The following is a 10,569-nucleotide window of genomic DNA, read 5'->3' as shown; positions in this document are numbered from 1 at the left end:
CAGTTTCTGTGTTTTGCTCCAAAGTTACTCATGCTGTTGGGGGTGGGGAAGGAAGGTTGTATTTCAGTGCAAGTCAGAGGGTCTGGGTAAATATTCACAAAGCCCACACTGAAAAGATGCTCTAAGAGCAGAATCTGTCTAGAAGGCAGCAGGTGTACAGCACACCCCACTGCCTGCCTTGAAGCGTAGCTTTAGGCTTCAGATTCCTATGCTTTGAGAGTGCAGAGAGAGGGAGTGTTAACTGCCTCTTGCTTTCAGTATGAAATACTTTGAGGACTGCCTCTCTGGGGAGTTTTAAGGGGGCCATGAGAAGTGTCTCAGGTGTTTCTTCACAGAGTTTTGTGGTCAAAGCTTTGTCTTAACTGTCTGTCAACTGCTCTGATCTCAGCCCTGCACAGGAACATGGACAGTGCTCATTAAATAGGTGCATCTGAGTTGCATACAGTTACATGTAGTACCTACAAGTGCAGCTTCACACACAGTGTGCTGGGCTTGGCCAGGCCCAGGCAGTCTCTGCCTCGGAGGAGCTCAGGGTTGCAGGCCCTGTGTGCTTTCTTCCCCACCCTCTCCCCGCCTTCACCTGGGAAGCTACAGTCTGGATGATAACTTGTCCCTTCTGCCCCACAATGCCCCATGTGATGTAGTCAGCCAGAAGTCCCCAGGGCAGTACCAAGAAATATCTTGCCTGTCACCAGGCACACTGGCTGAGCAGATCCAGGAATATTTGCCCTGATCTTTTCCCTTGGCTATCATTTCTCCTGTGGGCAGCAACCAAAACCTCACAGCTTCTAGGTGTCTAAAGAACGACTCTCTGTCCCTCTCCCCTTGTCCCCCATCCGGTTGCCTCTCGGTCTGCAGAATCAGACAGATGAATGCCCTGTTTTGAAAAACCATTTAAGGGCTTATAAACTTGTCCACGGTGTCATAGTTCTCCGTCCCTAGCTTTGACACGGATCCGCGCCGACCACCAGATGGCGCTGTGGGACAGGAGATCAGAGGCGGGAGCCACAGGGAACCCGGGACTCCTAGGGGGACGAGGTGAGATTGGGAGAGGGAAGCTGGAGACTGTGAGGCATGCGGGACACAGGCAACAACCAAATATGTGCGACTCTGCCTCCAGCACAAACACCACCAATGTAACGCAAGCCCCTAACGCGTGTCCCCAGAGGCGCTAAGATCTAGATGCACCAGAAAGACACAAGGCGGAAAGAAGATCCCACGGTCCTCAGCGCCACAGACAGTAAACATCCTGGCATCCAACGCAAGGGCCCCAGAGACCAAAACCTGAGGTATGACTGAGGCCCGGAGCCCCTGGGCACATTTCGAGCACATGTCCCCTCTCTCCCAACGAATACCCTAGGGATGGGCCTCTTATTGTTCTTCCTGTTCCCTTCCTCTTCTTCCTTCTCTCCTACCACTCCGGAATTAAAGGTAGGGATTATTTTTCTGAGCTAGCAGCAAGACTGGAGCTGTTTTTTGTGCATGCCTGACCCGTACTGGCCAATGTAATTTCAGGTGCCTCCTATCTAGTCTGTGAGCAGAATAACCAGCCCAAGAGTTATCTCAAAGTGCACCCCAAGCGTGGGTAGGGGTTGAAGCACCCTTGTCCTCTGTGGCCCGAGCCTGCGGTGCCCTCCAGGGCCTGAGCCAAAGAAAGGAGGGGACAGCTCTAGGGGAGCATTTTAGGGACACACTCACAGCCAAGTGCTCTCTCTCTCTCTCTCTCTCTCTCTCTCTCTCTCTCTCTCTCTCTCACACACACACTCTCTCACACACACACACACACACACACACACGCGCACGCTAGCACAGGCTCCAAAAACATCTTAGCGAAATACGATCCACAGACAGCCAGGGGCGGCTTGCAGAGCTATCTCCTTTTGCAGACTGGACCTGGGCATCTCTGGCTTCCCAGGCTGCTGCCCATACAGCCAGATGACCAGGACTTCACTCCCAAGTACCAGGCTGTAGGTGGTCTTGTGCTTCGTGCATGCCTTGTGGGGTGCGCTGATGAGTACTCCCAGGGGTGAAAAAAAGCTTTAGATAGGGGCTCACTGGTTCTGAACTACGCTGCTTCCAGCCCACTCAGGCAGTGTGACCATCCTCAGGAGGTGCATATGATAGATGTTGGTTGGATGTCTGGGCCAGAGGATTGGGGGTGGGTCCTGGGCACTGTGTAGGCTCTTTGTGCACATTGCCAGCTGCGCTTGGAGTGGGTTGGGCACTTGGGGAGAATGCGCATTTTTTTCGATCTTCTCCCTCCAGGCTTTGGCTCCTGGCCTTTCACCAGAGGCAAACAATATCCCAGGGCCAGGTGCGGGAGGGTGGACAGGGCGCCTGGTAAGTGTCTGTCACTTTAAAGGCGAGTTCTGTTCTGAAGTGATGGTGCCCAGTAGAGGGAAGGTTAAGCATCTAGAGGTCAGCTCCGAAAAGAGAGAGACTCACAGGCGACAAGGCCAGGCTTCTACTATTATGGGCCATCACCCCGGCCCCACTGCCCGCAGACCCTGGGTGGCTCTTGGTCTTCACACCTGCAAGGACTTACTGGGCCTGTGACACTAAGGTTTAGGCCCATGAGAGGCACACAGACTTGCATAGAGCCTCTGGGGATGTCTTCTGGCTTAGTGTGACTACTCCCTTGTACTGTGCCCTGTACAACCTAGCAACTTCCGAGGCCAGACCTCTGGCTCAGGGCCAGAAGTGAGAGCTGGGAATGCGGGCTTGCTAACAGGGGCCAGGTTTTGCTTCTAACTGCACAGGCAAGGATTTTCCAAGGTGAATGGACCTCATTCCTTTAAGTGGTATTTTATTTTCTACTTCTGGCAAGACTAGGAGTTGCATTCATGGCCTCATACGTGCTATGCAAGCATTCTACGCCTGGACCTAATCCTTGATAGGCTTCCAGCTCTGGCTCTGAGGACCCCAAGGTTCCCCAGCTCTGCTCTGCACCACTCTTGGCTCATGGGAAGCTCCCCCAATCCATAGCCAAAAGCCAGGGGAGACAGGCCCAGGAAAGCCAATCCCAGCTCTGAGCCGGCGTTCTGCTCTCTGCCTGGAGACGGGACAGACAGCAAGCTCCTCCACGCGCGCAGACAGTTAGTTCATGGAAACCCTGGAAATCAGTTTAAGCGCACCCAGGACAGAGGGGGAGGAAGGTAGTGGACGGAAAGAGGGGGTGGGATAGAGTGGGCGCAAATGGGTTACACATCCTGCAGTTCTGAAAAATGTGAAGCCTTTCCCATTGTTCTTATTTTAGCAAAATAAAACTATTAAATAATAGCTCACGAATAGGGAAACCCGAGCCTCCACCCGCCCCGGCCGAGAAGAGCGCTTCGCTGGCAGAGAGCCCAGCCGCGGCGTCCCCGCTTCTCCTCCCTCTCCCCGCCCCCGGGGGGCAGCTCCTGCGGCGACGGCCACCTCACGCCTAAGGAATGCTCGAGGTATGCACTCTTCCCAAAGCGGACCTCCTTCCCGCCGGAGGAGCAGACCTCACCCGTGGCAGCCTTCCACCTTCCCGGCGTTTCGTAACCCAGTAAGCTGAGAGCCGGGAGCAGCCCTCTCTTAAGGCGCTGGGCAAGGAGTCTCTGTCACTCGGCGGCGGCGGGCGCCCCGATCGTCCGCGCTCTTCCTGGGGCTGGGGCTATCCTGCTTAGGCGTGCTGATTGAGCTCCTCCTGGGACCTTCCTCGGGCGCCTTGAACGCCCTTGCTCCTCCCGGAGATCTGATCCCGAACCCTGACTGTCCGCACTCCTCCGGGGCACCTCCGCCTCCTGCTCCTCGACTGCCTCCCTGCTGCTGTCAGCGCTCTGGCCGCGTGGGCTCCCCGGACGCTACGCTGTCGTTGGGGGGCGAGGAGTCACCCGCTACCTCTGTGTCCGCCGCCCGAGGTAAGTCGGGTTTCTGTGGACTTGCCTCTACCTGGCCCGCTCCAAAGTCAACGTGGGAAACCTGCTTGTAGATAAGGGCCCCGTAGACCAGTCAGAGTGGAGGTGTGCTGAAGACTTGGGGTGGCGCTCCGGGACCTGCGTGCGCTCAGCGTTTGGCTCGGTGTTGTGGAAGGCAAAAGACCTTGGTCTACAGATGCTGTCAGGGAAGTGCAGTGCTTACCGGAGCGGTGGCTGCGAGCCCTGTGGCTCCGAGGCTGCGAGCTTTGCCCAGTGCCGGGGAGGGGTATTGGGTACCCACAGCGCGGGCTCCTCGGAGTCGGTGAGCGCTGGGCTTCGCGTGTAGCATCTGCAGACAGATTCTCGCCCAGGCGCCCGGGGCCCAGGCCCCTTCCCTGCCGCCTTTCCGGACCTCCAGCTGGTTGGTGGCTTCTCTCAAAGCTTTAGTGAGATCCTTCTTGGGGTCTGTAAGATCTCTGAGACCAATACCATCTGGAATCTTAGAGTACGAGGACCACAGAGCACAGAGGAAGGGGAGCTCGTTTGTGGAGCGGGGACCCGGGACCCAGGAAACGAATCAGCTTCCTCTAGGACCTGAGTGTGATTTCCCCCAAATCTGAATTCTGCAAACTTCTAAAATAAATAAATAAATAAATAAATAAGCTGGCTAGAGTGAGCCAGTACAGGAAATGAGCACTCAGTTCATCCCTAGCTCATTATTAGGGTCTAAAGACAGAGGAGTTGGGCGACAGACATGCACATTTTGGGAGACCCTAGGTATGCGCACCTGTACAGAAGTGGTTCCTTTTTTTTTTTTACCTGGACGAGAAAGTTGAGGCATTGATGTCTGCCAGAGAGGCCGGTGACAGGGTGAACTAACTCAAGACGACCGGTTCCGGACCCCCCACCCCCTCATTCACCAAGGCAAAATTGGGGGCTTGGGGACCGACACCTCGCTGCCACGTAGCAGTGGACGCTTTCTGACGTTGGTGACTGAGAATGCTTAGTGACACGCTGCTAAGCAGGCAGATAAATGTCTAGGTTAAAAAGAACAGAATTTTTTTTTTTTTTTTTTTTTTTTAATCATGGACAAGATCCCTAGCTGGTTGAATCTATAAGCAGTTAGAGATCCCCGGGCTAGAGGATTCTTTCTAAGTACAGCGGAGCAGCCGGTGGGCGGCGCTCTAGACTTAGGCAAAAGTGCTTCCAGGCTCAAGCTATTGTTGAGTTCCAGAAAAACAAAACAAAACAAAAAAACTGCTCGCGGCCTTTAGTGGGTCACTCCTCAGCCTTTAGCTTTTCGTGAGCAGGAATGCCAACTGAATTGGAAATTATTCTGGAGAAGCTATGGCCAGATTGCGGGAAACAGCCCAATCTCACCTTTTGCTCTTCTCTGATGGAGAAGAGGGTTAGACACGTCAAACAGATAATTAGGAAGAGATATTGTGAGAGCCCTTGGATCCGCAGAGCAGCGCCAAAATTTTAATCTTGGCCTTCTGCAAAGGCGCTTTGGGCGATTTGGCTTCGCGTTCATCAGACATTTAAAATGCAATTTACACTCAGGTAAAGGAACATTGCCCAGGGCAACGTGCCAGTAATTTGAAAAGACTTGGAGTCTCCCAATTTCTTCCCTCAAGGAGGGCTTGACCTTTTGAGTTTCCAAGTCTTGGTCCTTTCTCCTCCATTTTCCTTGAGGCCCCTCGACAGAATCAACTCCAGACTCAACTTTATGTTTTGCTGCTGGCGTTGTTAGCAACTTTTGTTTCTAGATTGGCTTCAGACTATTTTAGGAGATTCCATTCTGGTGACCCAGATTAAAGACCTACTGTGTGTTAGGAAACCACAAAGGATGAATAGAATGCTTTGTTTTTAAAGATTTAATAATTTAGTCAGGGAAACAGGAAAAATCAAAATATAACATCTCAAGCATGTATAACTGTAGGTCTTCCAAAAGAAATCAACAGTAAAATGCAAATATTTATTACTAGGACTTTATTTAAACTATTTTGGGAAAACACAAAAATGTTTTTCCTCTTCTATTCTTACATTTCTATTATGTGTTTCATTTAATCTTAATCTTTGGCAAAGGATGAATCAGGTTTCAGCCTGGTCCTACATATTTCTTGGTAATCCACTTCACACCTGGAAGAGCTAAGTATTCCCAGGCAGGAAAAGGAAAAAAAAAGAAAAAAAGACAGAAAAAAGAGTCAAAGAGGATTATTATATTTTTTCCAAATTACTCTGAGAGTGGTGAAGAGCCTGAAAAGATGAGCGACAAGACATAGCAGCTCCATGAAACTCCGCCTGGGAGAGAGGCGCTTAGTTGAGTCAGGGATTAAAGACAGCATCATCCAGGCCCAGCAGAGGAGGCGCTCAGGGCGGTCTGGCGTTCCAGAGGCTGGCGGGCCCTGTCAAAGGCCGCTGGACCTCTAGGCCTGCGCTCCCTCTCCTGGCTCGGACCAGGTTGCTTTCTGAGACTCAGCCGCGGGCCGCCACGTGCGGGCGGGGCCTGCAGCTGGCCGCGTCCCGGGCTGCTCCAGGCTCCAGGTCTGCCCGGCCCCAGCCGCTCGCCGGGTTACGATGGTCCCGCTTCCTCCCGCAGCCCCCGCGCGCCCGCCGAGCCGGCGCCAGCATGCGGACCCGGGTCCCCCCGGCGCTCGCCGCCCTGGGCGCGGTCCTGCTCCTGTCCGCCGTCGAGGCAGAAGGTAAAGGCTCCTCCCCACCCGCCTGCCCGCGTGCGGGACGGCCCCGCTCTCTGCTCTGTCCCTCGCTGCTCCTGCTGCGCTCGCTCTCCTCCTGGGCTCAGCCCGTCTCCTGCGCTCCTCTCTGGCCTTTTCTGTCTTCTGCTTCATCCTGAGTTCCGTGCAGCGCTGTCGTCTCCTTGCGCTTGTCCCTGCGGTGTGCTGTCCACACCGCCGCCTGCCCGAGGATCGCCGAGGACCGATCGCCGGCTGCCACCTGTCACCTCGGGGACACCGCGAACGAAGAGCTTCCGTGGGCGCCGCAGAGACGCCAAGCGTCAGCATAACCCGGGCTCGGCCCGGATGACCCGCGCGGGCGGGCTGGGTCTGCGCGGTCCCGGCCCCACGCGGGGCGGGGCGCCACCGGGTCCCTCCCGCATGGCCTGCTCGGGTGTCCGACCTCCGCTCCCGATCTGGCACTCAGCCCTGGCTCCCTAGAGAAAGAGCGGGCTTTCGGCAAACGCTCACACTCGCTGTGCATTTTGTTGGGACCCCTTGGGTGCTCTGGTTTTTCAGCTGTCACTGATCAACCCTTCCCACAATCCCATGAGAAGTTTTCTCAGTTATCCCTGGAGACCAGGCAAACTGGACCTATTACTCAGCAAGAAAAATCAGCAATGTCATCAAAGATGTTAATTTTAAAAACACTCCTGATGCAGTGAGGGGAGAAATACTTTTTCAGGCCCAATGGTGGGCTGTACTTTGATGTACGCCATGGGAAAGTAGTGCTTTTTCATGACACACTGAGGTTTCTGAAAAATTTCCTGTGCAAAACTGCAGGTACAGAGGGCTGGCGAGATAGCTCAGTCTTCTAAAGTGCCTGCTTAGGCTTGATCCCTGGCACCACATGTCGCCACAGCCCCACCCTTTAGGCAGACTGAACCCACCAAAAAAAGCCCAAAAAACCAAAATTGCAGGTACAAAAACACTAAGACTAGAAAAAGTAGGCTCTGCACAAGGGCACAAGGTACAACACACTTACAGAAGTAGGTCCTACTACTAGAGCATTTTGATAGTGGAGCAGCGGCTACTGTGCAGGGATCCTCAGGGGACATGGCCTTGGGATCCTTTCTGATCTCTTTAGGAAGGAATTTTGTTGGAGGGACTTCTAGAAGCGCTACTACAGATATTTTTAGGCAATTCACTGAAGTGCCCTACTTATGGTTGACTGGGAAATTGTTGTTTGAAAATCAAGCTTCCATGAATTCTTAAGACAAGTATCAGGTTAGAAAAGATGGAAGGGGAAAATGATCCTTTCTGAATTGCACAATACCTAGCCAGTGGACTGCAGTTAAAAAAGAATATTTTACTATTTTCATCGTTTTTTAGAGTTCTCATTGCCTTTTGAAATTGTACTAATGTCTATGTGATATACTTCCTTGTTTTGCTTTCTTGAGCTATATCTTTTCTTGTTTTCTACTCTTTTAGATCAGTATATTTTAATGGGATTCACTTTTTGGGTGCTCTACTTTCTAGTGTGGCATTGTCATATGGAAATATGAGTCACAAATGCAAACCACATATGTAACTTAAGCTTTCTTGTAGTAAAAAAGAAAAGGAACAGGAGCAATATTTAAAATGCACTGTACTTGAAGTAATGAAACTATTTGAAAATGTAAACAATATAAAAATCACTAGTGCTATAATTTTGCATTTAAAATACCAAAATTTTGACAGTAGGTGTGGATTTAGGTTCCCAGCATGTTTTATCTTAGACTGGATGCATTTCAGGTACTGGGTGGACACAGGAGCTGCTGGCTGTGTTGAATAGTGCAGCTCTGGTGTGAACCACCAGCTAAGTGGTCCCAGGAGCCTGGAAATTCTAAGGAAATTTGTAGCCAAAGCCTTTCTGGGGACAATGAGCTGGAAACAGACATTTTAAAAATCTTTCTTTTGGAATATTTGAAAATTTCAACTTGCACTTCTGTTTGGTACCTTGCCATTTGATCCTAGTCCGAAAGCAGCCGTAACTACTTTTTCTTTTTTCTGACTCATACTGTGTTCTTATATGCCTGCTGTTTTTACACCATTTTCCATTTATGTAATTTTTTTTTTTTTTTCGGAACTGGGGATTGAACTCAGATCCTTGCATTTGCCAGTCAAGCACTTATCCTACTGAGCCATCTCCCCAGCCCCTCCATTTATGTAATTTTTAATGTTGAAAGCCCAGTACCTTTTTCGGGATACTAATGGACAGGTTTTACCATTCACCTTGTGCTACTTTCTCATTTTTTACTGTGGTACTATGTTTGTTATGTTGTTTTTCCTCTGTTTCCTTATACAAAGAATTATATTTTCATATTACAGTTTATTGTATAAAAATAAGGATGAAAATATTTTTCTGTCTTTAGTATTTATAATCTTTAGCTACAGAATCGACTTTCATAACTTGGTCCATGCTTTTTTTGGTGCACAGTATGTGAATTATTTTTGGCTCCTGTGTCATATAATATGTTAATTATGGCTTAAAAAATTTAGCACTGGATTTAAAGGTGAATGTTCCCCAATAATTGGACACCTTTCTAATTAATCTAGAAAGCTAGATGGACACGACTTTTGTGAAATAAGAGTTTTAATCTAAGTCATCTTTACAGTTTGTAGTATGTAGTGGACAATTGAATATAACCAGCTTATCAGGCAGTCAAGGTCTTAAACTCAGTCTTTCATCTTGGTTAAGAAGCTAACTACTATTTATTTCTATAATCCTATGTGTAAAATACTGAAGACATTTCAAGCTAGAGAAGAACTTAGAGAGTATCTATTTGAATTTCTTATCTTCAAATGAGGAAATAAAGCCCAGAGAGGTTGAATAAATTTATCAACTAATGCACCTAGGGACAAAGCACAGGCACAACCCAAGACTTTTAGTAAAAGTTTAATGTTGGTTTGGTCACTATAAACCCAACAACTGGTCAACCCATTCAGTTTAATGAAAAAACATTTCCTAGCATATATAGAGTAATCCGTTGCCTGCTTCAAATGTTTTTACCACTAGGTAATATATTTCCACTGTTATATCAAGTACTAGACCAAGGGTCTTACTAGTTTATCAAGATGATATTTTATGATTTACTCTCAGAATTACTTTATGTGTAACATTTATATACACCTAATAAAGCTTACTAGCATTTCGCCCACACTTTTCCATCTCTCCATCCATCCCTCCCTCCCTGTCCAGTGTTGGAAAATTCATGGACATAAATGTCTTCTTGTGGGGGTCACCTAATGGAAAAAATAATTGTTTTCTTTATTATATACCAAGACAGACACTTTAGTTTCAAATTTGCTTAAATAAACATGAAGTTAATATACCCAAGTCTATCTATATCTGAACTGGAGAAGTTTGCATACCACATATTTGTTTTTTACCAGACATTATTTATTCTCTTAATAGTTTTTCATAGAATAGAAAAATATATATGTATATATTAACAAACAAAAGAGAATACAAAATAGTAAAAAGAAAAACATTAGAAATGATACACAATTTTGCTAAACAAAATAATAAGAATTCAATAATGGTTGTATTACTTAGTGTTGTCTTCAAATTAGTTGTTTGAACTACCAGATGAAAGCATACCAAATTGATTTTAAAAAGTTGTAAGAAATTAAAAAGAAAATAATAGGCATTAACTTCTCCTTTCCATAGACCAGCAGAAATCAGCAGTACAGTTATCCAAATCATCCTGCATACATACGTAAATGTATCTTCACCCCCAACACTACTGTCCTTTTTCTCACCCCAGTTTTCCCTTGCTTTTGAACAAAGTCTTTTCCCTTCATAGTATCTATTGTACCATTCAGATTTTATTTACTCTTTCACTAGCAAAATGATACAATGTTTGCACATGTAGGTTTGATTTCTTTTCTTTCTCTTTCTTTCTTTCTTTCTTTCTTTCTTTCTTTCTTTCTTTCTTTCTTTCTTTCTTTCTTTCTTTCTTTCT

The 10,569-nt window shown here is 48.3% G+C and overlaps 1 protein-coding gene across 3 annotated transcripts in view; it reads left to right on the top strand.

Moving 5' to 3' along the window:
• Nucleotides 1–3,505: 3,505 nt before the first annotated feature.
• Nucleotides 3,506–10,569, top strand: part of Col12a1 (collagen type XII alpha 1 chain) — a 120,439-nt gene continuing 113,375 nt past the window's right edge. For all 3 annotated transcript variants that reach the window (XM_023700856.1, XM_012514611.2, XM_023700822.1), the window contains exons 1-2: nt 3,506–3,887; nt 6,487–6,589. In XM_023700856.1, coding sequence (XP_023556624.1) covers nt 6,517–6,589 — 73 coding nt within the window. In that variant the 5' untranslated portion in view covers nt 3,506–3,887; nt 6,487–6,516. The remainder of the gene's footprint in view (nt 3,888–6,486; nt 6,590–10,569) is intronic.

The sequence above is a fragment of the Octodon degus genome, unplaced genomic scaffold (genome assembly GCF_000260255.1).
Source record: "Octodon degus isolate 3935 unplaced genomic scaffold, OctDeg1.0 scaffold00001, whole genome shotgun sequence".
NCBI lineage: Eukaryota > Metazoa > Chordata > Mammalia > Rodentia > Octodontidae > Octodon > Octodon degus.
The sequence above is the reverse complement of the archived record's forward strand: the minus strand, read 5'-3'. Positions and strand labels throughout refer to the sequence as shown.